This window comes from Misgurnus anguillicaudatus, chromosome 25 (genome assembly GCF_027580225.2).
Source record: "Misgurnus anguillicaudatus chromosome 25, ASM2758022v2, whole genome shotgun sequence".
NCBI lineage: Eukaryota > Metazoa > Chordata > Actinopteri > Cypriniformes > Cobitidae > Misgurnus > Misgurnus anguillicaudatus.
Genome location: NC_073361.2, coordinates 28,752,368 through 28,779,597, shown reverse-complemented (window position 1 = coordinate 28,779,597; position 27,230 = coordinate 28,752,368). Strand labels below are relative to the sequence as shown.

At 39.3% G+C, this 27,230-nt stretch overlaps 2 protein-coding genes and 1 pseudogene across 3 annotated transcripts; all 3 read right to left on the bottom strand.

Annotated features, from left to right (window-relative positions):
• Window positions 1–4,808: 4,808 nt before the first annotated feature.
• On the bottom strand, window positions 4,809–8,221 carry gbx1 (gastrulation brain homeobox 1). Its single transcript, XM_055183130.2, has 2 exons — window positions 7,147–8,221; window positions 4,809–6,200 (listed from the first exon to the last, which is right to left on the bottom strand). Exons 1-2 carry the CDS (start codon window positions 7,580–7,582, stop codon window positions 5,698–5,700), a joined length of 939 nt encoding a protein of 312 aa, XP_055039105.1. The 5' UTR covers window positions 7,583–8,221; the 3' UTR covers window positions 4,809–5,697.
• Window positions 8,222–10,459: 2,238 nt separating this feature from the next.
• Window positions 10,460–16,445, bottom strand: LOC129426416 (ankyrin repeat and SOCS box protein 10-like; annotated as a pseudogene).
• A 2,318-nt stretch (window positions 16,446–18,763) lies between these two features.
• Window positions 18,764–25,192, bottom strand: LOC129426417 (ankyrin repeat and SOCS box protein 10). Of its 2 annotated transcripts, none has more exons than XM_055182680.2 (5): window positions 24,936–25,192; window positions 23,871–24,138; window positions 21,274–21,778; window positions 19,868–19,981; window positions 18,764–19,064 (listed from the first exon to the last, which is right to left on the bottom strand). In XM_055182680.2, the coding sequence occupies exons 1-5, from the start codon at window positions 25,168–25,170 to the stop codon at window positions 18,879–18,881; spliced, it is 1,308 nt and encodes a 435-aa protein (XP_055038655.2). In that variant the 5' UTR covers window positions 25,171–25,192; the 3' UTR covers window positions 18,764–18,878. The 2 variants fall into 2 exon arrangements, with proteins under 2 accessions (XP_055038655.2, XP_055038656.2); XM_055182681.2 differs by lacking the exon at window positions 24,936–25,192 and adding an exon at window positions 24,379–24,903.
• Window positions 25,193–27,230: the final 2,038 nt, after the last annotated feature.

Below are 27,230 nucleotides of genomic sequence, written 5' to 3'. Positions count from 1 at the left end.
TTTTTTCCACTGCATAATTCCAAAATGCAAGACTTTGTGTACACACCATCCACTGATACAGATACAATAGTAATGCTAATCTGGCTGTGGACAGCTGTGGCTGGTCCAATTGTCTTTATAGCATTTAATTTTAAGATTTAAAATATATTTCATTAAAATATTACTGTTGACACCTAGAAAATTGCTGTCTTATTCAGTTTTGTATAGACCCCTTCACGGTTCACGTCACAGGCGGTTCCCACTGCGCATGTCGGGGTCAGAAAAGCCGTTACAGCAGATTGTGTTGCGTATTATTCGGTATCGTCAAAAATGCCTACTTACGTCGTGGGCTGTGAAAATCGCACCAGGTCTTCCATTAAGTTTTCGCGATTCATGCAGAATCTCAAAAACATAAAAATACAACATCTGCGGCTGCAAGCAATTAACGTGCAGTTTGGAACAATGCAAATATCAAAGAGGCTGGTGTTTGTAGTGCTCACTTCATTTGAGGTAAGTCATCATTTTTCAGCCCTGTTAGATTAAATTATAAAGCCTGGATGATATGAACAGATTGACCCCATGCTGCGCGCGAACCCGATAGTCATTCAATGTTTTCAAACCTTGAAGGGGTCTACAGTTTTGAAAACAGTATGTAAGCATGTGCAAATTAACCTTTATGTATAAAAAGTTTTTGCAGTTGTTGTGTCTGAATGAAAAAAGAATTCATGAAATTTGAGAGATGTAGTCATTGAATGCATTTTGTGCCAAAGCAATGATAATTGATCCTCAGTTTAGCCCACATAGACTTCTGTTGTGCTCACTGTGTGAAGAGTTTTGCAAAAGTGACCTAAGTAGTGAGAAATGTGTCCTAGCGTCTGTAAAAAACTGTAAATGTAACGGTTGCTATTCTGAAATAGAACCTGAAATAATAAACCTTGATGATGTATGAAAAATTGAACATATGGTCACCCTAATAACCATGAGGGTCGGCTTTGTATATATTTAACCCACCCATGGGTTAATTAATCCAAAATAATATTTTTAGGACATTGGTGGAAAATCAGTTTTCAACATTTGAAGAGTTTCGTTGCAAAACGAGATAAATCCATTTTTTAACATTTTTGTCAAAACATGTTTATTATTATGTTATCATGTTATTATTTTGTTTTATGGTGCTACTAAGGTTTAAATCAAAACAAACCAACTGCAGTTGAATTGATGTTAATTGGAATGTACAACCAAAAAACGAGATTTCTGAACAATTAAAGAAACGGAGTTATTTCGTTTTGCAACGGAACTCTTCATTTCTTCTTCATTTCGCCAAACAGTTAACCTCTGAGAAAACGGGTGGCCTCGAATCTTAAATAAAGGCAATGATTTTGAAGTAATGGCCTCTTCAAATGTCATACTGTGTTTTCTTTTCGTCCATTTTCTCTATCTGGTAAGTATCGCTTGTTCTTCCTTCGGATTCCATGTTCGGATCCTCTCTCTTTCTTTTCTCTCTCTTTTTCTCTCTCTGCTCAGTGTGTTAATTTGCCTGAGAATGCATTAGCTGTAATGAGAAGTGAAGGCCGAGGGAATCCTCTAGGGTCCCATTAATCACGGCCCCTCAGACAGCCAACCTTGATTACAAGTGGCAAGAAATTCATTAGAGCCGCGCCTCTGACAACTTTTATCTCCGCCACTAGCTCTGACTCATTAGGCAGCCAAATTAAGGCTATGATGGCACTGATGAAATTCATCGCTTGTTTATCCTGTGTGATTTGATGCATCTGCCCATACATCAGCGGCGTGGGCGTCCACCAGACCCTCCCCAAGATTCAATGCGTCTCTCTTCTTCTTCCATCCCATCGCTCGTCTTTTAAGAAGGTTTCCGGAAAACTGCTCACCTAGGAGCCGGAATGGCCGGCGCCTCTTGTTTCCTAAGGAGGCTTTAATGAAACAATGCCCGGATATCAATTAAACAATTAATCTGATTGTCATAACGAGTCTTCTGCTCTTGACAAGCTGTGCTGGCGCTCCCATTAGTGCATCCTTTGAACAGCACCTTGTGGAATATCTCTGTAGGCTATTTGGTTTGCATTCATTTTTTGTGTAACGGTGCTATAATAATTAAAGCTAGTATAATTGGCATAATGAGAATGCTAATTAGCGGAGTCTCTAAATGAGCGGATATGTAAATGCGAGAGCTGGTAGGCATTTAGCACCAGCAGTTACTGGAGGCTGAAGCAATTAAGTTACACACTCGTGTCAGAGCAACATGCTGACAACACGAGTCAAGAAAGTTCAGAGATTCCCCATTAGTTTGAGAGTGCTTTCGGTGCACATAATTGATGGGGTTGTTTTCCAGACGTTTCTCTGTCTGAAGAAAAAACATTTGAGTTTTACTATGATGATGATGATGAGTCGGATAGGATCGATGAAACGGACAGAACCGAGATCTGCAACAGGTTGTGACTGAAAAGTAAGTCAACAGTTTTGCTGGGGCGCGCGCCGCGTTATTAGCACATAGGAGAGAAAACACGTCGCTGGTGTGTCATAAATCATAGGATACACTTGGCATCCTGTTGCTGTTGAAAGCAGATTTAAGAGACATTAAGTTCACATTGCTAAAGAGGAGGATTTGATGAGGTGTAAGTTGAATTGGAGAGGCAACATCTGTCCTCATCTCCAAATGATCAGGTTAAGGGCAACTTAATTATGACCAAATGTGCTGTTGCAAGATCAGCAACAGCTACTTTTACATTTCTACACTAGAATACTGGTTATTATACTGGTTTTAATTTTTGAGCTGTAGGAACGTGTAACGTCACAAATTACGCGTAACGCTTGTATTAAACGTCATGGAATTATTGCGCTGGAATATTGTAATAATTATTGTATTTTTAAAAAATGTATGTTTATATGTTTGTAATTAAATATTTCTTTGTAATGATTGACAAATTTTTGTAATTTTATCACTACATATGCTACACTTTTTTGTTTCAACCCATGCAACAATTAACCAATTGTTGGGTTTGTCTGCATTTTACCCAACAATGGGTTGACTTTCTAATACTTTGGAGAAATACATTAGATAAAGTGCAAAAATAAATGTTGCAATGCGCTTTTATCCAGCTACAGAGTCAAGTTTACCTTCATTCAACGCCTATCGACTTTGGACTTTTGTGTTCATTGTTTGTTCAATGGGAAAACAGATTTCAAACATCATATGTAGACCTGCCCGAGGGAGCGAGGATGCTAGTGACTGAATGAAGCGCTGACTGAATAGGACTCGACCAGGGAGCGAGAGCGCGCGCCGTTCTCCTATAATGATTGATGTAGAAGTTCATTACAGTGTGTTGGATATGACCAGTGTAATAGAGCTCCATCAGTCTAATCTGAGACAGCATGGCCTCCCAAAGAGAGACAAATGACTCTCATGCTCATTACCAAAAACCTCTCTGGCTCTCTCTTTCTCTCTCTCTCTCTCTCTTACACGCACTCGATATCAGAGTCCAAAAATTATCTGATTGCTTTGGGTCAATGTTAAAATGCTGCTCTTCAAACACATTCACGTGTTTTTTATTCCCATACATTAAACATCTATAGAAGTAGGTGTGATTTTCAGGAACTAAGGGAATGTTGCATAGAAGTTTTAAATGCGTTTACCCTAAATGTTTTTTCTTTTAAGATAAAGTTTTGTAAAGCTTGTTGACTATAAGTATTTTATAATAAGCAGCATGTTGTGTTTTTGCTCATGTGAACGGATAAATTGTGTCCACTAAATGAAATGTATATGGTTTCGGGCCAATATGGCTTGGGTAATGGTTCATGTCAAAGTCATCAAAATTGAATATCAGCGTAGTTTCAGATTGCATAAAAATTCAGTTTCGGTCTGGCGGATATTTGCACATTTATATACAGTCGAATATGCGCCTGCATGCTGGATTACGCATGAAACCCGAAGTAAGTTTATCTGTTGTAGGCTAATTAATATATATGTTACATATACATCTTAACTAGGCCTATGCGTAATGATCTTTGCCATACGTAAGAAAACAGAAGTACAGACAAAAAATGTTGATTTAAAAGGAAAAGACACTGCGGGCTTAAACTCGAAAGTTCACATTTCCTGCTACTTCAAAATAAATAAATAAAAACAAATTGATGTTCATTTTTAACGCAAGGATAATCATTTTTACCCCATGGTGTTTTGACAATAATGACAGATGTGCTCTATTACCTGTTCAAAATGCGTCAAATAAAGTAAATCTGCGGGACATCCAAAAGCGAGGACACCTTTAAAGGGTTCACAACTGTGTGGATGTTTTACAAACGAATTGAAAATAAAGGAAATCCTAGTATCATTACATCCCCATAGGACTATAAATAATACTGCAAGGAGACGTTTTCTGAATTTATGCAGAATATTTTATGCTAAAAATCCCTACAAACAAACAATGCAACGAATTGTGTAGCCTAAAAAAGAAATTAGAGAAAATCCTATTTATTCTGGCGCAACTGTGAAGGAAATTATTCATTCATATTAATATCAATGATATGTAATTATTTTGCCCTCCCATGCATTTTATCAAGGTCATTACGCTTTTAACTTTTGTTAACTTTGCATTATTAGATTTGTTTAATTACATACTTAATATGTTTACTTGAAACGAAGAAAATTGATCAATTATTGATGAAACTGTTGTTTGGCGGTGCAACTTTAATGCACGACATTTGCTTCAACATATGACAGTTGAGAAAGAAAGATTTGCGAGTGAATATTTCACCAAATGCTTTAGATTGTTTCGTATAAAATATCTATTAACGAGTCAGCAACGAGTAGCTATATTAATAATTCATTCATTCATTCATTTTACAAAACTGACAGACAATAAAATTACAGCTTATTCATACGTGCTATACATATTACTTTACTATAAATATCAACCTTTTAACTTTTTACTATTGATATAAATTAATAATAATATAGCATCATTTCTGGGGTGTATTATTTATTGTCACGCCGATGAGAATATATCACTCTGCCACTGTCTTCTGTAGCTTATTTATTTCCATCACCTTTTTCACAAAGAACTGGGAAATGAAGCCTCTAAGGGCCAAAAAGTTTTTAAGAGCACATGCAAAATGGTTGAAACAAAGAGAAAACGGTACGAGGAAATCAGACAACAAATGGCAACACATGCAAAACTCTCACTAGACAGCAACTTATAAATACTTATTTTTTAAAAATGTCTCTTTACAGTCTCGTTTCATAGTGCACATGTGTGTCTCATGGACACATTTAATATTTACAAATGTACAAAACAATAAATTAAAGATAATAAAATTTTAGGTGAGAGAAAAAAATAAACCCGGGGAAATAATGAAAGTATTTAAACTTGGTAACACTCTTTAACTTTCATTGCGTCATTTACAAAAACAATTATTATACTGTATAGTGTTTAACAGATCACTTTGTAAATTCAATGTACATAAACTCAGTGTCTGTTAAGCATTGCACAGGCCTCGTGTTTGTTAATGACTTTGTCAATATAATGAATAAAAGCAAACAAAGTGTTACCTAGAAGTCATTGAATATCCTTCTAGATAGTAGGCTACTGGAATTGTCTTCTTGTAGGTGCTACATGCATTTGTGAGGTTTCACCCAAGACCTGTAGGAATGCGGGTCATGTCAATGTTAATTTTAGGATAATGTCATTTCAATGGAGAAGTTCACGGCCTCGTCTGTTCGATCTGTTGGTGTTGACTCCGAACCGCGAACCTGTTAACGTGCACCGGAATGGGCACCACGATTTTGGGGTTCCTCACGGGCTCCCCGGATCTGTTGTTGACGTTGCCGGCTTTGATCCGTTTCCATTTGGCCCTGCGGTTCTGGAACCAGATCTTGACCTGGACCTCGCTGAGTTTGAGCGCATGCGCAATCTGGGAGCGCTCGGTGAGAGACAGATATTTCTTACAGTGAAACTCCTTCTCTAGTTCCAGTAGTTGTTCGCTGGTGAAAGCAGTCCGTCTCCTCCGGCTCTTACCCGCCGAACCGCCCGGGGGCAACGGGTCTGAGCCGGCTTTCAGTTTGCCTTTTTGGGTCGCGCAGGTGTTCCCGTCGGAGAAACTTTCGTTCTCGCTGTCGGCCGAACTGTCCTCTCTGTCGCTGCACGCGGCTTCCGCGGACTTCAGGTCCAGTTTCTCGTCATCCGAACTGTACAATTTGGTTTCGCCTAAAGAGGACAAAAACGAAGATGTGCGTTACATATATATACTTGTTACAAATAAAAATAATACACTTTACCAGGGCAGTTTTTTTTTTAAATAGCAGGATCCTTTTGGTGCTAAATTATTAGATGTCTCAAAAAGTGCTAGAAACTCTGAAAGAAAATGTTTATTTTTATAATGCAGAAGGACGTGGCTTTATATTCAACTTATTCAGTAATATAAATTAGCTATTTGTAAAATACGTAATTGCCATGAGATTGGAAAAAAACTTTAAAAGAACCATATTTCTTTTTCAATAGATCCATATTTTAAGAGTTTTGAAACTTTATAAGAATTGCACATTTATTATCTTAATAGCTTTAATATCGTGTCTGGTTTTTTTTACTTAACCATTTGACAGTATCCCCAAAAAAAATCCAAACTTTTGGAGCATTTGATCGTTGTGAACAGCTCGATAATCGGGGCCCATATGCCACCTGACATAAAATCGAGACTTGGACGTTTTCAAACTCAAATTTGTAGATTTTTATTTTGGACAATTTAACCAATTTACTGAGTTTACAGACGAACAGTACTAGATAAAAATTTAGGCTATATATGTAGAAAAGGAGAAACTTTGTAATGCAACATTAAAATGGCAATTTGTAATGACCTTAATGAATCTTAAATTTAATATCAAAATCACATTAAGATCGCCGGGAACGTTTTTTCTTAACTTTTTTTTTTAATTATAAACATCAAGCAAACATCACATTATGCTTTACAGACAAGTAGAGCTTGTATTAATATATGAGTCATAGTTTTAACGGAGTTAAATAATTTAAGCATCATATAGCGCAGTATGTAGGCTACAGAATGTTTTTTTTCCATATGTAGGCTAAGTGTTATCAGAACTTTTGAGTTCTAGTTAAAACCAGCCAGCCACCTGTCAGTGAGATTTTCAGTGCTCACCTGCAACCGTCTGAAAAGTTTCCGAGAAGTTTAGGAGCTCCGCGCCTTTGAGCTCTTCATGTGGGCTCTCCTGCCGGCTGATCCCCGTCCCGTCCGCGCTTAACCGGGGTCCCGGCATCTCCTGCGGGGGATAAAAACTATCTGGAGGGTCCGAGAAACTGGGCAGCGTGGTGGTGAGCGCCACCATGGAGGGCATCCCCTGCCCGAGCCCTGCGCAAAAAGTGTTAGTCAAACGCCCCGCGAATGATGCCAGCGGTGCCAACGGAGGGATACCCGACGGTAACGACGAATGAGAGAGGGCTTGCGGAATCATAAGCGGTCGGTATGGCATAAACATTGGGTAGCCCGTATAGAGCAGGTGACCCGGTCGGGGCTGTGGAGTGCCAATCAAAGAATCAATGGAAAACGCCGCCCCTGGACCGCTCGGTCTCTGCATGGTGAACTGAGCGGTGTTTGGTCGTATAAATCCCGTGCAGTGGCCTTCTGAGACAAATCACACAAAGGTTGATCCACAGTTATCCCGATGGTGATGTCCGGGTCCTTTTGCGTCTCCGCGCCGCGCAGTCACACTGCCCGAGACCTGACGCTGACGTTTTTGTCTGGAGCTCTGAGCACCTCAGCTTCTATTTGTCACATACTGAGACATAAACACACACTCACCCCTCTCTCCTTCGCTTTCCCACCCCTCTCTCTCTCTTTCTCTCTCTCACACACACATCCACAGTGCGCAAACGGTTATCATCAATACAAGAGGATAGAAGGGGGAGTTACCCCGGAGACTCATCCATCTTCCTCAAATTACGCTTCATTTCCTTATTCAGTCCCTGACTTTTTAGGCCGCTTTGAGAGGGGGGGTAGTTTCCCAGTGGATACCCCAATAGACGGGTCAAGTCCCCCCTCCTCCTGCGCCCTATCCACATTGACTGAGACGCGAATGGAAGGGGACCGCGCTGACCACACCAACCCAATCAACTATTATTAATTTTGATTGATGATAAGTAATTACTTTGCATTCAAGGGAAGATATATAACAACGGGTCTTTTGTTGGTTCTTTAAGGGGGCGATGGCATCGGAGTCGTGAGGGCGGAGAGGCAGATGTTTTGCCCCTCTTGTGAGAGAGTCTGTTTTTATTCTGTTGGGATAAAGAGTGAATCCGGCCTGCTTGGAGTGCGCAACAATTATCCCCAAGAGAGAGATGAAATTACGCTTGAATGTTGATCCCCATATGATCACTTGCAAATATAAAATCTATGCATATTTAATAGAAATATTTTGTAAGAAAAGAAAGGACGTGCTATGTGGAAAAATATAAATCAGATTGGATAAATAAATTAAAATATTACTTTCATTAATATGACAATATCACTTGTGTATATTTATAAATTCAGTTCTGGTCACATTTCTTCAGATAATTTGGAAAGGTTTGGCCTACAGAAATTTTAGGAGGTTAAATACTTTGAGAGAAGTACTTTCTTGAATAGTTGAGAATATAATTTGTATTTTTTTTCTCTTGGGGGAGAAAGGTCTAAAATTGTGCCCTCTGAGCAGCTAAGCATTAATTTAATCGGAGATCATTTTACCGTTTAAATGCCAATTCACTTCTGATGATGATTAGGCGCTATTGAGTCCTGCGGGGCGCGAGCTCTCCAACTGGCCGTCTGATTGCGCGAGGACATAAACACATCACCTCCGACTCTGATTAGCGATGGAGGAGCCACAGATGCTAATTATTCTTATAATTGCAAATGACTCCATTCAGGAGCAGTGCTCTTTGATCTATTGAAACCAGACAGCGTACTCTCTCTCCCTCTCTCTCTCTCTCTCTCTCTCTCTCACACACACACACACAAACACACACACGCATCTACTGAATGGGATACAATCACAGCCCCCCTTTCTTGGTCATCGAGACTTTTATCACTGCCAATTGCTTTGCACCTTTGTTTCCTTACTACATACGTTGTACATCAAGAAAAATATAAAAACCAAGGTTTTTTATTTGGCTAGCCTAAATGAGAATAAGATTTAAGATTTTTTTTGACGTGGTTATTATCATTGATATGTCAATAATAATAATTCATAGTAATAATAATAATAATAATAATAATAATAATATCTGAATCTTATTGCACTCAAAATCAGATTCAGTTGCACTCTTGATACTGATGGTTTTTATTGTTTGTGTGGGTGGGGTGGGGGGTTTGACAGGATCATTAAACACACCAGACCTTTTGTATTTTTGTATTGTCCCTCTTCAATGTGCTCTCCGCCTTTACTCATGGCTATCATTTAAGCACGTCTCTCCATAACACAATCACATATTACTACCACACATCTCCATAATGTTGCTTTGACGCAAAATCCAAATGTGGCTGCACAATGCTGTCACACTTAGATTCGATAACCAAAAACTAAAAATGAATGTGATTTGATGAATAAAGATGACTTGGTGACATTACGGGTTACACACATCTACAGAAGCTGTAAAAGTTCACACTATATAGAGAGAGAGGTTTCCTATAAACACATGTCAAGATATCATTTGAAGATTTAAAGCAATTGGGGAAAATCAGGTACATGCATGCTGAAGAAGATAAAAAAGTGTTCAACACGAATACAATATCTTAATGTTAAACAAGGGAATTATTCATGATGTTGTGATCTGATATTATACTGTATAATAGTACCACTACAGCAATTAAAAAAATCCTTAATATAGAGAATAAAATCACGCAATTAATTAAATTAAATTAGATTGTGAAGTTGATAATGATTATTTTGTTCTTAAAATCTACATGTAATCTACATGAACAAAATACTTGTTGTGCATTTGAATTGGTCTACTACTTAATTTATATTTAATATATGCTCTTAGAAATAAGGTGCAAAAGCTGTCACTGTACATATTAGGATTTTTTTAAAGGGTACTGCCCCAATTTAAGTACGGATATGGTACCAATATGTACCTTTGAGTTTTTAATATATGCGTTCTTTAGGTACAAATGTGCACTTTTTTAAAGGGTACCGCCCCAGTGACAGCTTTCGTGAATGTATGGAGTCAGATGTGCATACATAATTTGTATTAACTAATGCGATTGTTACTATAGATTTTGGTTATGTTAATATTATTAGTTATTGTGAGAGATCCAAAGACAAAAATATTTTATATAATGTTTATATAAATTCCTATTAGTTTGAGAACTTTCAAGTTCAGATTTCATTAAAACCCCACAGGGCCCTCTCGTGGTAACTAATGGTATTTGTAGTGAATGGCACTAAATGCATGTTTTCCTTTGATGCTCACTATCCTAACCAATTTTACTTTTTTTATTTACATACAAAGAAACGATACAGTTTTTGTATACATTATGTATTATGATTACGTCGTAGGTAAAACAACTATCAAGCAATATTCTCATAATATGAATTTCTAAAAAAAAAAACTTTTTTCACACAAATCAATTACAGTAAACACACACACCACTTCATAGCCATATATGCATGCATATTTATCTTAAATATTTCCAAAGCGTTAAAGTACAAAACTAAATCGCACATAACCCTTTCAGTGAACATAGTCTCTAAATGCCAGCATTAGGTAATTCTTAAGAAAGGTTGGTAGACCCAGTTTAGGGCCTACTGTGTGCAATCGACCTTCCAGAAATGAACGAAGTCTGTGACGGGTCAGATGCTGTAGAGATCGAGGAGTCTTGATTAGTGCAAACAGAGACTCGAAGAATTCTCGGTGTTTCTGTAAGAGAAAGAAAAGCCGATATCTTTTAAATAACCATGACCATGTAATCTCAGCTCTTTATTTGACACCGTTTAAATGTACGTAAAACCTTTTTAAGATATTCAAGATTGCACTACCTATATATTATCTATAGCTCAATTGGTAGAGCATTTCATTAGCAGTGCAAAAGATCATTGGTTCGATCCCCAGGGAACACAGTCATAAAATGTATAGCTTGTAATGCACTATTAGTTGCTTTCGATAAAGCATTTGGCAAATGCAAATGTGCAGTGCATAGCACCAAAGCTTGATGTATTTGTACTTAGATGTAGATTTTGAGCAAACACATACAAACAATTCAGTTACCTGAAGTAGTTCAGGAGGAACGGCTTCAACCCAAGCATCTGTGATTCTAAGGCGGTCATAGGTGTTGATGAGAGCCTCTATTGTTCGTGGTGATGTGGACCAATATTTCAGCATCTATATCAGAAGACAATGTAGAAAAAACGATGTAATGATGTTAAAAAATATATGAAAGGAAGCTGGTCATGGATAAGAAATACTGTGTCAGTTTGCACCTGGTGTATAACAGCCCCACCTGTGATGTGGAGGTCAGAGGTTGAACGTTGTATTTTTGGGGAACATTGTACAGAATAATGAAGTACTGAGCTTGATGAACAGATTGGGCTTCCCTCTGGGGGATTGTGGGAAATTTCTGCAATTACTGCTAATTAATCTCCTATTAACATTTGCCTCGTTAAGACTCCAGCAATTTATCTGGCACAAGTGGGACTCGTTGGATGCGTGATATCAAGTGTTTCGTGAGCTTTCGAAAGATAGAAATAAATCCATCAAAAATGGATTATATCTGTATCTGTGACAACTGGAATATCAAATGCTCCTGGTGCTGAAGTTTAATGTGAAGTGTAACTGGGTTAGTAGTGTGTCGGTTGTGAGTTTCTCAGGGAACACACTTAATGATAAAATGTATAGCTTGAATATACTGTAAGTCGCTTTGGATAAAGGCATCTGCCAAATGCATACATGTGATCCTGGACCACAAAACCATTTTTTTTTATTGAATAAATAAGCTTTCTATTCTATTGATGTATGGCTAGGATATTGATGTAAGGATAGGACAATATTTGGCAGAGATACTGTAACTATTTGAACATCTGGAAACTGAGGCTGCAAAAAAAATCTAAATTTTAAGAAAATTGCATTTAAAGTTGTCCAAATGAAGTCCTTAGCAAAACATATAAATAAATAGATAAATAGAAAATGTACAAAATATCTTCATGGAACATGATCTTCAATTTTTGGAGTTGTAAAATGCTAAATAATATTTAGTATCATGCACTTTATCAAATGTAACCAATTATGTGACATTAACCATGTAAATATGTACAAAAGGTCAGGATGTTCCCTGCATCCACACAAGATGCTCTTTGGAACATTCTCAGATCATGTTGTGATTTATGGACCATCTGGTTTTGCACAATCTTGTGGAGTCCATGCCAGCTCAAATGCATGATGCCAAATATTACGAAATGATGACATTCATGTCATAACATTTATAATGGTAATGGTTAGCAATGAAAAAATAGTTGTAAATTAAAGGTGTGAAAGAATGCATTAAAATAAGATATTAAATTGTTGTATGATATCTACATAGAAGGTATGTGGCTTTATTAAGTGCATAGACGGTTTTACATGTCCAGTTACAACCCTAAGATTTGCCCTTAGAATGAAATGGTCTATTTTTATCTTATTTAAAGGGTCATGAATAATAATGTTGAGCTCTGCTCTGATTGGCTGTTTCTCAGAGCAGCTCATTCAGTAGCTCTGTGTTTTTAAACAGAGTGTTTGAGTCTGTATCAGACAAAGATATGAAATTTGAGGAATAATTAATTGTTTGGAGATTCTAATGGATGTTTATGAGTGGTAAATTTGTGGTAAAACGTAAATGTGACGTCACTTCAGCCTAAACGTTAGCATATAGCATTAACTAGCATATAGCGCTAACTCCGCCATTAAAACTTTGTTTTAAAGGCGCTCTAAGCGAATCTGTGCGACGTCACTTTTTGTTAATGTTTAAACTGTTTTCAAACAAACGGAGCATAGCTAACTCCTCCCCCTCCCTTTCCCTTCTGTGCTTTCATGAACGCGCCCAACCCCCACCCCCAAATCTTTCTTGACGTTTATTGGCTGGAACACTTTGTTATGTTTCGTGTTGGTTTCGTTTGGCCACTGTGTTGTTATTGCCGTTTGTGGAGCCTGGGCTGTCTACAGAGATCGCGTTTTTTTACAGTTTGATCAGCGGTCAGGTAGCAAGCAGATAGTGAGGAGATGTTTGCTGTATGTAATAAAAAATGTTTTATGGTCTAAAATGCGTGAATTCGCTTAGAGCACCTTTAAGCATTGTTACAACAATTTCATTTATGCATTTGGCAGACTTGGCAGTGCATCACAACAAAGATTTAAAAATTTTTATCAGTATGTGTTCTCTGGGTTCAAACCCATGACCTTTTGCGCTGCTAATGCTCTACCACTGAGCTATACAGTTCAGTGTAATTATTTCATGTTATATTACAGTCCACAGATGTCAGATGTGTGTTCCAGTAGCTTACATGGTATAGCATTGCATTAGCAATGTAAAGGTCAATGTAAAATTTTCAAAACAGCCTCTAAATTGCCACCCACATCCAATTGACCACAGATGTTTTCTCTGTAAATCTTTTTGTGTCCATACCTTTGGAAGAGCTCCAGGCCAAACCCTGATGGATCCATAGTTGAGAAGTGCCTGCACGATCCTCTCGGGCTCATGGTCAGTCTTATAAGCTATTACTTTTAGGATGTTATGCAAAGGTGCATCGCCAACGTAATCTATTTGGTTGACCATGGCTCCTTGTTTGAGCAGCATATCGACTACATCAGGGTTGGCATTTTTGCACGCCATGTGCAGTGGGGTCTGTTTGTCTGCGTCCCTGATGTGTACGTCTGCTCCGGCGTCCATCAGTAGGTGACACACTCGAGTGTAGCGCTCTAAAGAACGACTGTCTTGCAACTGGGAGCATGCAGCGTTGAGCGGCGTGTGTCCATCGCTGTTTTGCAGATTTACCCTAGCGCCGTACTGAAGGTTAAGGTCCACGTGCTCGGGAAGGCCATGCCTGGCCGCCACATGGAGAGGCGTGTCGTTCTCATCTAAGGTTTGACTGTTCACATTGGCTCCAAAGGCGATGAGATGTTTGGCACACCTGGGTGGGAAGATCAAAACATGAAAACATGTGAGGTTTGTGAGCTGCTTGAAACAATCTGCATTAGAAGATTGAACCTAAACTTGTTTTTAACAGTATTCAGGTTGGATTAAATGAGTGACATTTTCCAGGAATTCTACCAGTTCTCCCTATGACCAATCCAGGCTTGCTTTCAGGAGTTAATATTGTCTTTACTACCTTATCAATACGTGCCGATTATTGGCAGATTTATGATCATTACCATTGTGTCCATGTCTACAGACAGAGGAAGTAAACTGTTGCCTACCATCCATGTGTTTGTTGTAGTCCAAGAAAAGAGATTTAAGTTGGAGATGATAACTCGCGTCATCATTTATTTTGGGATTTGTACCTTTCATCATGAACATGTACTAATACACACTCACAAACCAAAGGAAATCTAAAATTGTGAATTGGATAATACGTGCTCTTTAAGCTGCAATCTGTAGCTTGCCTCTCTATTGGCATCTCTGTTTGAAACATAAAATTGCAGGTTACTTTGCGTACTTATCTTTACGTGCGCTGAAAGCAAATAATATTCCCACAAAATCTGACCCGACAGCTCAACTTAAACAATCTTTTTAAAAAAGCATTATTAGGAGACGATTTTGAACAAAGATTGTTTATATACTTGCTCAATAGTGGGGTTTTTCCCCAAAACAATACAGATTGCAGGTTCTTTATTGAACCATACAGACTAACAAATAACCTTTATTTTTATAAGTGTGTACTCAAGACCTCTTATGTCGAATGTGAATCTGTCTGTCACTCAAAATTGCAAGATTCAATGCAGGACTTCCTGTAATCAAGGGCATAGGGTAAGGACGAAGCACTCACTCGAGCGACTCGCGCTCCGTGCACACGTGGAGAGGCATCTGGCCGTCTTCGTTCGTTGCGCTAACATTGGCGCCATACTGCAGGAGCAGTTTGGCACACTCTGGCTGGCACTCTTCGCAGGCCTCATGTAAGGCAGTATTTCCCCCAGGTGCCAGGTCCACGCCAGCCCCTCTGAGGAGAAGGTGTCTGAGGCATTCGGTGAAACCTCGACCGGCAGTTATGTGCAGTGGTGTTGTCTGTACGTACGTTAACGACCACAGTCCTGTTAAAAGAAATGACCAGGAGAAATACAAATAAGTTTTAGTGTTCAGTTTTCAAAATTTGCTGTATGCCATTAATAAAAGAAGATCGGTCATGCACACTGAATTTCCTGAGGTCATGTCCACAAAGATTTCTTAACCTAGAGGATCTGTATTTGCATACATCAATACTATCCCACGTGGAATATACAGCACAATACTTATGCACTTATATACATAAACTGTGTCCTCCTAACATTCTTAATCATCTGTAGTTGAACTCAAGTTCTTCCATTCCTTTATTTTGCTGGTGTCATATATGGCATCTATAAGGTGAGCATATTCTCGGTCATCAATTACAACCAGAAGGGCATTCCAGAACTGAAGAACGAATCCGGATAATTGTGCTGTCGCAGATTACGTCGATTCAATATTTCTTTTACTTTCAAAACTTAATCTTCGGCCCCATGTGCAAGGTAAACCTCCGAACAGGAGCGTGTCCAGCTTCTGCTTTGAGATTTTCTGCTTTGAAATAGTTTGTTTGTGGTTTTCAGACACAACGCAATGTTGTTGTTTGCCCTCAATATGCTTGGCAAATCTGATATCTGTTTATAGAGGGGGGCTATTTTAGGACTGATTGGTGTGACCTTTAGGACGGTCCAGGAACCTAAGGCTTTCTCGTCACCCAGGGGAAATCGGGTTGGTTGATTATAAACAGTAAAATTGATCCATCCAAGCTTTAACTTCAAGAAACAACTGTAATCTCTGGAGCATTAATGTTGAACTTGAATGTGACACATTACATTGTCTGTAACTCATCCCAATTGTTCTTACCTCTCACTTTTCCATTTGGAACCCACCGCTGGCTCCTCCCTGGGGCTGGATGATCACATTGTTGGGAAATCCTCTAGAGAAGATTTCTTTAACCGCCTCCAAATTTCCAGTGTACAGGGCGTTTTGGACAACAAGATCTTTGCACACCACCGGAGTCGGCCTTGAATATGTTCCTCTCTCTCTGGCTTCTTTCCTCAACAGGTAGCTACTGATCACAGGAACGGCCTGTCTCATCTGCTCTCTCTCTCGATCTAAAGAACCCAGAGAGTTTGAAGAAAACTTCTGACTCCATCTTGACATTTTGGATGCACCGCGGGACTAACTCTTGATTAACTGAGACTTTAAGAAAGCTGTGGAAAAATCAAAAGGCCAGGGATCTTTTAAATAGCTTCTGCTCTGTGGGTTTATTTTGATATTCAATCGGACAAGGAACTTAGCCACATGTGCACTTAGGTCTATTTTTGCAATGTTACATGGGTTGGACATAACTTTGCAGAGTGCATATCTGCTACAAATAGAAGGTATTTCGTTTGCACAACTCTTTCTCTCTCGCACACAAAACAAGGAACATTCAAACCGGTTCAAATAAGTTCAAACAATGAAGGAAGTGGGGAGATGGGGATTGAGGACAGGGAATATGTCACAGTACCTCCCCCTCCTGGCAAGGTGCGACCTTGCGCTGTGGAGAGTGTTTGAGAGTAGGAGGGGCTCTGGAGGCGGAGGGGTAACTGGGAGGAGGAAGACAGAATCAGTTCAGGATGGGGCCTTGAGCAGGGTGACCCAGACCTCAGCCAGCGTGAAGAGCCATGGAGGAGTGGAAGGAGGGAGGAGCCATGTGAAGGAGACAGGGTGGGAACCAGAGTGCCGACTGACTGACACGAAGCTGCAGACGATGGAGAAGAGCCAGAGATGAAGACAGACAGATGGAGAGCCAGGAGAAGGGTCCGGAGGGCCAAGGCTTTGGCTACCAAGACAGAGTTGGGGTCCGGAAGACCGCAGTGAAGCCAGGGTGACGGAGGATGAAAGTGGAGCTTGAGGGAAGGAGGAGCCTGACAGAGTCGTAGGGGCAAAGTGACAAGGCATAGCCATAGGATTGAAGCCACGCAGTAGCGGATGGTCGACGACTGACCAAGGTGGAGCTGGAGGGACATGGAAGCCTTGTGGAGCTAGTGTGGCCACTGTGGCATAGAGGGAGCTAGAAGCCAAGGTGGAGCCAATGTTGGAGGGCTGGAGGAGGAGACAAGGGATTCTCCAACTGAGGTAGCTGACAGCTGGAGATTCTCTAAGCACCCCCGACCCAAGGTCAATGGTGTGCTAAGGGTGAGCTGAGGGATCTCCTGGTGACAGCGGATCTAGGGCTGACACTGTGGCTAGCGTAGACAGAGGAGGCAAGGGGAGGCTGGGTGGGACCAGTGGAGACGTGGATGAGCAAGATACGACCAGCGGACACGGGTGAGCTGGACGAGACCAGCGGAGACGAGGGTAAGCTGGACGGGACCAATGAAGACAAGGGTGAACTAAGCATGACCAGCCCAAAGCAGGGCTTCCCTCACAGCCCTCAAACTCCACAAGCACTCCCACAGCGTTGCACAATGTTGTTGGCTCACGCACCTGGTCAGATTTAATAGGCTCGAGCCCCAGGGTGATATTGAGCTCCGTCACTCTCTTCAGAACTGGCTTCTCAGTCGCAGTGGGCTCTGGCTCTCCATCTGCGTTGGGCTCAATGTGGTGATGGCTGGCTGGGTTCTGGTCAGAAGTGGGGCTGGTGACGTCTTCAACATGAAAGCAATCCACAGGAGGCCAGCACCCACTCCACAAACGCGGCGAAACTCCTTTGGGGTACCTCCCCGGACCACTGCTCTCAGGCTGCGGTGTTAAGTCCAGCACGTAATAAGGTGCAGAGGCAGTTGTCTGGGAAGTGGATGAGTTGGCAAAGGCCCAACAAATCCAAAATATTTTCCATGAGGGAGCATTCTCCCATCTCAAAACACAATAGTCTTACAGCAGGGAGATCCATAGTGTATGAATGGTGATAAACTAAAGACACGGACCGAAAACACGGGAAAACAAAAAATACTTATAAGGATCCTGCTCGCTTTTAGGTCGGTCATTCTGTCACTGTTATACTACACACGGGAGACAAGGATACAAATAACACTATTTTAATACTATAAACATACACTTACAGGGAATCTGGAGCAGACTAGTGGTAAACACAAAACATAGAACATTCCAACAAGTTCAAACAATTACCGGCAAAGAGTAAAGAAAATGATAAGTATATATAGAGTCTAGGTGATAGTGAACAGGTAAAGACAGTAATCAAAGATGGTGGATGACAGGGTGCAAAGGATGATGGAAGATGTAGTCCAGATGGAGAGTGAGAACAGATGACAGGAAATATGTTACAAAATACCAATAAATACTGAATATTGAATACTGAATATATTACATTACTAACTTTACAATTAAAAGTCAACAAGATTGTGTCAATGTTAGAGTGCTTATTGGTAACTAATTGTAATTGTAGTGAATGGCACTGAATGTGAAAATCTTTCTTAAACAAATTTTATTTATTTATTTCCTTGGAAAGAAAACCAATTAGGCAATTCTTATTGCATACATTATAAATTATAATTTTATTGTAAGAAAAAACAACTGTCAAGCAATATTAATGTATATATATAAAAAACACCAATAATTTTTTCACACAAATTTATTACAATCTCACAAAGCAAACACACAATTTCCACAAAACACCTTTATGGTCAGTTAAGCATCAGTAAAAAACAATCACTACACGCATAACCCTTTCAGTGAACATAGTCTCTAAATGCCAGCATTAGGTAATTTCTAAGAAAGGTTGGTAGACCCAGTTTAGGGCCTACTGTGTGCAATCGGCCTTCCAGAAATGAACGAAGTCTGTGACGGGCCAGATGCTGTAGAGATCGAGGAGTCTTGCTTAGTGCAAACAGAGACTCAAAGAATTCTTGGTGTTTCTGTGAATGAAAGAAAAGCAAACATCTTTTAAAATAACCATGACCACGTAATCTCAGCTCTTTATTTTACACTGTTTAAATGTAGGTAAACTATAGCTTGTAAAAACTAAAAGTAATCATAAATAATATTCAAGATACATAATGTATCCACCTTATTTTCAAAAGTGATGTGGCGTATTTCCGTTTATTGTGTGTGACGTCCGTTTTAATATCCAGCCGGTAGAAAACAGTGTTGTGGGAGCACGCGTAAAACATGATTTAAACGCTTTTTTTAAAAAAAAAATGCACATACTGTACACATTCAGCTTTGGTGTGTGCATTATGGCTAAAACAAATGTTTTGTTGAGATTTACTGTGTTTGTATTAGCTATTATGGCAAACCCTAACTGTACAAATTATGCCGATCTTCCTGGATTTCATAATAAACATTAAAAAGTGAGTCAAAACGCACACTCGTGTCCTTGCAATACAACTACCATTAGCTTTAGTGGCTCACCGGAAGTCTTACACAAAGGAGCTCAAAGATGGCAGCGCCCACATTTACGCCAAAAACAAGGTGGATAGCTCAATTGGTAAAGCATTTCATTAGCAATGCAAAAGATCATTGATTCGATCCCCAGGGAACACACATAGTCAAATGTATAGCTTGTAATGCACAATTAATTGCTTTGGATGAAGTGTTTGCCAAATGCAATGCAAATGCAAATGTACATAGCGTGTAAGCTTGATGTATTTGTACTTGTTTTAGATGTAGATTTTGAGCAAACAACAATTCAGTTTTGAGAGATTTTTATAAATCTTACCTGAAATAGTTCAGGAGGAACGGCTTCAACCCAAGCATCTGTGATTCTAAGGCGGTCATAGGCGTTGATGAGAGCCTCTATTGTTCGTGGTGATGTGGAGCAATATTTCAGCACCTGCATAAGATAAAGACAACAATGCTTATTATAGGACAAACACAATGTAATGATGTTAAAAGGATGCTGGTCATGAATAAGAAATACTGTGTCAGTTTGCACCTGGAGTCCCACCTGTGATGTGGAGGTCAGAGGTTAAAAGTTGTATTTTTGGGGGAACATTGTACAGAATAATGAAGTGCTAAGCTTAATAAACAGATTGAGCTTTCCTCTGGGGGATTGTGGGAAATTTCTGCAATCACTGCTAATTAATCTCCTATTAACATACGAGTTACCAGCGTTACCGGAAGCTAGTTATTTTCATTTATAAAGTTTTAAATATGGATATTTCTCTGACAACACAGATTACCCTCAGAAGGCCTTTGTTACCCTCAGAAGTTTTAGCTCAAAATACCACACAAAATAGATCCCCTTCTGACATAACAAGGGGAGCTAAATTTCAATGACCCTTTTCACATGCTTGCAGAGAATGGTTACCAAAACTGGGTTGATCTTTTCACATTTTCTAGGTTGATAGAAGCACAGATTTTCATTTTCATTTCCATGATATGTCCCCTTTAAAATTATGAAGTAGGCTAATATTTAGTATCATGCACTATATCAAATGTAAGCAATTATGTGACATTAATCATGTAAATCTGTACAAAAGGTCAGGATCTTCCTTGCATCCATTAAAGTGCACAAGGAACGTTCTCAGATCATGCTGTGATTTATGGACCATCGGGTTTTGTGCCAGTTCAAATGCATGATGCCAAAGATTATGAAATTATGAAATGTATGTAAATTTGTCACTCATATTAATAATGGTAATGGTTTGCGATGAATTAAAAAAAAATTAAATCATAAACCAAAAACATCCTAGCAATGATACTGGACTTTTAACTTGCATTGTTGTTCAACCAGACATTTACATTTAGCAGACTTAGTGCATTTACATTTTTTATCAGTATGCGTTCCCTGGGTTCGACATATGACCATTTGCGCTGCTAATGCAATGCTCTACCACTGAGCTTTACAGTTCAGTGTAATTTTTCAAGTTATATTACAGTCCACAGATGGACATTAACATTTGAGATGTGTGTTCCAGTAGCTTACTTGGTATAGCATTGCATTAGTAATGTAAAGGTCATGGGTTCGATCCCAGTAAATGAATAGTTTAAAAGTTGCTTTGGATAAAAGCATCCGTCAAATGTCTAAATAAAAATGTAAATGTGTTGGTCCAAAACTGCCTCTAAATTGCCACCTACATCCAATTCACCATAGCCATTTTCGCTGTAAATTTGTATCCATACCTTTGGAAGAGCTCCAGGCCAAACCCTGATGGATCCATAGTTGAGAAGCGCCTGAACGATCCTCTCAGGCTCATGGTCAATCTTATAAGCTACTACTTTTAAGATGTTATGCAAAGGGGCATCACCACCATAATCCATTTGGTTGACCATGGCTCCTTGTTTGAGCAGCATATCGACTACATCAGGGTTGGCGTTCTTGCACGCCATGTGCAGTGGGGTCTGTTTGTCTGCGTCACTGATGTGTACATCCGCTCCGGCGTCCATCAGTAGGTGACACACTCGAGCGTAGCGCTCTAAAGAACGGCTGTCTTGCGGGTGGGAGCATGCGGCGTTGAGCGCCGTGTGTCCGTCGTCGTTTTGCAGGTTTAGCGCAGCACCGTGCCGTAGGTAGAGGTCCACGTGCTCGGGAAGGCCATGCCTGGCCGCCACATGGAGAGGCGTGTCGTTCTCATCTAAGGTTTGACTGTTCACAACGGCTCCAAAGGCGATGAGATGTTTGGCACACCTGGGTGAAAAGATGCAAACTTGTCAGGTTGCTTTGAAACAATGTGCATTAACAGTATTCCAGTTGGAATAAATGAGTGGTGTCCAAATGTGTTCCTGCAGAGTTTAGGCTTAAGTTTGCTTCGACACAACCTTCAAGTACTTCTGAAGATCTTCATTAGTTTTGATTAGGATTGAAACTAAACTCTGTAGGACGAAAGTCCTCATGAACTGGAGTCTGACACCTGTGAATGTTTGTAACCACAGGAATGTTTATAACCACACCGATCAGAAGCAACATTGACATCCATAGTAGGAAAAAAGAATACTATGGAAGTCAATTGGGCTTTTGTAGGGTGACCATACGTGCCATTCTTCCCGGACGCATCCCGTCCAGGATTTCGGTGCGTCTTCCAGAAGTCGTATTTGTTGACCGCATACGCCATTCAGTTAAAAACATAAGATATACAATCGTAGTTTCATTCTTACCTTAAAATGTAACAGTTGCTTTTCTGTAATAATAATAATAATCCTCTATGACGTATGCGGTCGACAAATACGACTTCCGGGAGACAAACACAAAATCCTGGACGGGATGCGTCCGGGAAGAATGGCACGTATGGTCACCCTAGCTTTTGATCAATTTGATTACAAAAACCTCATTCACACAGCACTTTGGTCCCAGAAAATACCCATAAAATTGGCAGAGAGGCTACTGTGAACGCAAACACAGTAAATGTTCTGGGATCGCTCCCAGAAAGAGGACCTAGTAACATTACCGTAAGATACCCGGAAAGCCCTCTGTGTGAATGAGACGCAGAAACAATGCCTTTAAGGGGCGTGCCGTATGCGAGTCCTGGCAACATGAAGTTATAGTTCATCTCTTTAAAACGAGGGGTTTACATGCAGATTAACATTCACAACAATGAGAAATGTCGGCAAACTGGACTGAAGCAGATATCAGGGAGCTCATCACTATTTATTTATTTATTAAAATAGTTTATTTATTTATTTTTTTACACTATTTGCACTAAAGCGGAGATCATTCAGCAGCATATTAGATTAGCGTGTCACGCGCTCCTTTATAGTCGTGTCATAAACTTTCTGGAGAGAAAAAAATAGAAAATAAGCAAACATCAGACGCTGCGGTGCAAGTGCAGGACTTTAAACACACCACGTGTCTTTACGGGATCTTTAAGGTACCGTATTTTACGGACTATAAGTCGCGTTTTTTCCACAATTTGGCTGGTGCTGCGTCTTACAGTCAGGTCGCCTTGTAAGTCAGTATGAATTAATTTAGACATTTATGAGGCAAGAGACAACATAACCGTCTACAGCTGCGAGAGTCCGCCATATGCTGCTCCTGTATTTATGTAATTCAATGAATTCAGTGATGTGGAATGACGAGCCTGCGAGCTTCATGTTCGTTGGTTTGTTATTTAGTTCGATGTGTGCTATTGTTTAGTTAAATAACTTGCCTTTCCAGATTAAATGTTTGTTCTTTTGTGAAATAATTTTCTAAAAAAAAAAAGCGACGGCAGTGTGAATGAACCAAAAATCAATCGATCCCGGACAAATTGCGAATGCATTTTCAATGTGTTTTTCCGTAATGTCTGTGTAAACATTCCAATATCTCCCTGTGTTCATCAGAACAAAGAAATTTATACAGGTTTGTAACAACATGAGAGTGAGTAAATGATGACAGAAATTTCATTTTTGGGTGAATGATCACTTTAAGCTGCAATCTTTAACTTGACTCTCTATCGCCATCTCTGTTTGAAACATAAAATTGCAGGTTACTTTACATACTTATCTTTACGTGCACATATATTTCCTACGAAATCTCCATTTTAAAATCTTTTAAAAAGCATTATTAGGAGATTATTTTGAATACAGATTATTTAGGTACTTACCTAATAGCGGTGTTGTTTACTTTTACAAAAAAAAAAACAGATCGCAGGTTCTTTATTGAACCATACAGACTAACAAAGAACCTTTATTTTTACAAGTGTGTACTCAAGACTTCTTATTTCGAGTGCGAAACTGCCTGTCACTCGAAATCGCAAGATTCACCGCATGACTTCCTGCAATCACGGTAAGGGCGAAGCACTCACTCGAGCGACTCGCGCTCTGTGCACACGTGCAGAGGCATCTGGCCATCTTCGTTCGTTGCGCTGACATTGGCGCCGTACTGCAGGAGCAGTTTGGCACACTCTGGCTGGCACTCTTCGCAGGCCTCATGTAGGGCAGTGTTTCCCCCAGGTGCCAGGTCCACACGAGCCCCTCTGAGGAGAAGGTGTCTGAGGCATTCGGTGAAACCTCGACCGGCGGTTATGTGCAGCGGTGTTGTCAGCTCCTGTTCGTATGTCAGTGACCACAGTCCTGTTAAAAGAAATGACAATTAAATTTCAAACTTCCATTAATGAAAGAAGATCGGTCATGCACACTGCATTTCCCGAGGTCATGTGCACACAAAACAAGTAGGCTACAATCATCCAAATGATCTCCATACAGATTAATAGGGTGAGGTTCTGTATTTGCATACATCAATGCTATCCCAAATGCAATATACAGCACAATATTTATGCACTTATATACATAAACTGTGTCCTCTTAACATACTTAATCCTCTGTAGTTGAACCTAAAGTTTTTCCATTCCTCTATGTTGCTGGTGTCATATATGGCATCTATAAGGTAAGCATATTCTGGGTCATCAATGATACTTATAACAGTGAGCTCGTCTCCAACCAGAAGGGCATTCCAGAACTGAAGAACGAATCCTGATGCTTGTGCTGTCGCGATTACGTCGGTTCGATAGTTATTTTGCTTTCGAAACTTAATCTTCGGCCCCATGTGCGAGGTAAAGCTGCGAACAGGAGCGTGTCCAGCTTCTGCTTTGAGATTTTCTGCTTTGAAATGGTTTGTGGGTGGTCTTCAGACACAACGCAATGTTGTTTCCTCAATATGTTTGGCCAGTCGATATCCGTTTATAGAAGGGGGCTATTTTAGGACAGATTGCGTGACCTTTAGGACGATCCAGAAACCTAAGGTTGTCGCGTCACCCAGAGGTAATCGATTTGGTTGATTATAAACAGAGTAGACTTGATCTGGCTTTAACTTCTAGAAACAACTATAAACTCTGAAGCATTGATGTTAAACTGTATATGTGATACATTACCTCTCACTTTACCGTTCGCAATCCACCGCATGGCTCCTCCCTGGGGCTGGATGATCACATCGTTGGGAAATCCTCTAGAGAAGATTTCTTTAACCGCCTCCAAATTTCCAGTGTACAGGGCGTTTTGGACAACAAGATCTTTGCACACCACCGGAGTCGGCCTTGAATATGTTCCTCTCTCTCTGGCTTCTTTCCTCAACAGGTAGCTACTGATCACAGGAACAGCCTGTCTCATCTGCTCTCTCTCTCGATCTAAAGAAAACTTCTGACTCCATCTTGACATTTTGGATGCACCGCGGGACTAACTCTTGCTTTTCCCACAGCTTTCTTAAAGTCTCAGTAAATCAAAAGGCCTGGGATCTTTTAAATAGCTTCTGCTCTGTGGGGTTGTTTTGATATTCAATCAGACAAGGAACTTAGCCACATGTGCACTGAGGTCTATTTTTGCAATGTCACATGGGTTGGACATAACTTTGCAGAGTGTATATCTGCTACAAATAGAAGGATGACAGTTTGCTTCATATCTATCTATCTATCTATCTATCTATCTATCTATCTATCTATCTATCTATCTATCTATCTATCTATCTATCTATCTATCTATCTATCTATCTATACATCTATACATCTATACATCTATACATCTATCTATCTATTGTATGTACTGTATTTATCCGTCTATCTACAGTATCTATCTATCTATCTATCTATCTATCTATCTATCTATCTATCTATCTATCTATCTATCTATCTATCTATCTATCTATCTATCTATCTATCTATCTATCTATACATCTATCTATACATCTATACATCTATTGTATGTACTGTATTTATCAGTCTATCTACAGTATCTACTCTATCTACTCTATCTATCTATCTATCTATCTATCTATCTATCTATCTATCTATCTATCTATCTATCTATCTATCTATCTATCTATCTATCTATCTATCTATCTATTGTATGTACTGTATTTATCCGTCTATCTACAGTATCTATCCATCTATCCGTCTATACGTCTATCTATCTATCTATCTATCTATCTATCTATCTATCTATCTATCTATCTATCTATCTATCTATCTATCTATCTATCTATCTATCTATCTATCTATTGTATGTACAGTATCTACTCTATCCATCCATCCATCCATCTATTGTATGTACTGTATCTATCCATTTATTTGTATATCTACAGTATCTACTCCATCCATCCATCCATTCATCCATCCATCTATCCATCTACTGTATCTATCTTTATACTGTATCTATCTATCCATCTACTGTATTTATCCATCTATCTACAGTATCTACTCTATCTATCCATCCATCTACTGTATCTATCCATTTATTTGTCTACTGTATCTACTCCATCCATCCACCCATCCATCATCCATCCATCTACTGTATCTATCTATCCATCTACTGTATTTATCCATCTATCTACAGTATCTGCTCTATCCATCCATCCATCCATCCATCCATCTATTGTATGTACTGTATCTATCCATTTATTTGTCTATCTACTGTATCTACTCCATCCATCCACCCATCCATTCATCCATCTATCTATCCATCTACTGTATCTATCTATCCTTATACTGTATCTATCTATCCATCTACTGTATTTATCCATCTATCTACAGTATCTACTCTATCCATCCATCCATCCATCTATCTTTGAATTATTATAATTTGGGACACTTTTTTCATTCATCTGACAAAAACATTTCCCTCCTTACTCTAAATCGACATCTGTCTGTCTCCTTTACATAGATTATGAATAATGATTATGATGAATTATATTTTTATTTTCTTTCAAAACACACACACACACACACCCGCACACACGCACACATACATTTACTGTTTCTCTTTTAGAAATTTCTCCTGCAAAGATACTAATTTTGGAATCTCTTGCAATGTCTGTATGTCTGTCTTTGTATCAAAATCCCAAACCTTTATATAAAATATATTATTTAAATCGAAATTGTACCTTTTCCAGCATACCAAAAGAAAAAAATCTGATAAAATTCATTAAAAGAAACTCACTTTGCAATGCTATGTCTTCGTTTACATATGTGACCCTGGACCACAAAACCATAAGTCGCATGGATATATTTTAGCAATAGCCAAAATACATTGGATGTGAAAATTATCGATTTTTTTAATGCCAAAATCATTATGATATTAAGTAGAGATCATGTTCCATAAAGATATTTTGTGAATTTTCTACCGTAAATATATCAAACATTTATTTATCATTAGTAATAAGTGTTCACCCTATTTGG

Coding starts and splice junctions, on each gene's coding strand:
- gbx1 (XM_055183130.2), bottom strand. CDS start 7,582: ATGCAGAGACCGAGCGGTCCAGGGGCGGCGTTTTCCATTGATTCTTTG. Junction 6,201..7,146: donor AACTTTTCAGACGGTTGCAG/GTGAGCACTGAA, acceptor TGTCCTCTTTAG/GCGAAACCAAATTGTACAGT.
- LOC129426417 (XM_055182680.2), bottom strand. CDS start 25,170: ATGAGACAGGCTGTTCCTGTGATCAGTAGCTACCTGTTGAGGAAAGAA. Junction 24,139..24,935: donor TGCGAACGGTAAAGTGAGAG/GTAATGTATCAC, acceptor TTCTTTTAACAG/GACTGTGGTCACTGACATAC. Junction 19,982..21,273: donor GGCCTGGAGCTCTTCCAAAG/GTATGGATACAA, acceptor TATCTTATGCAG/GTGCTGAAATATTGCTCCAC.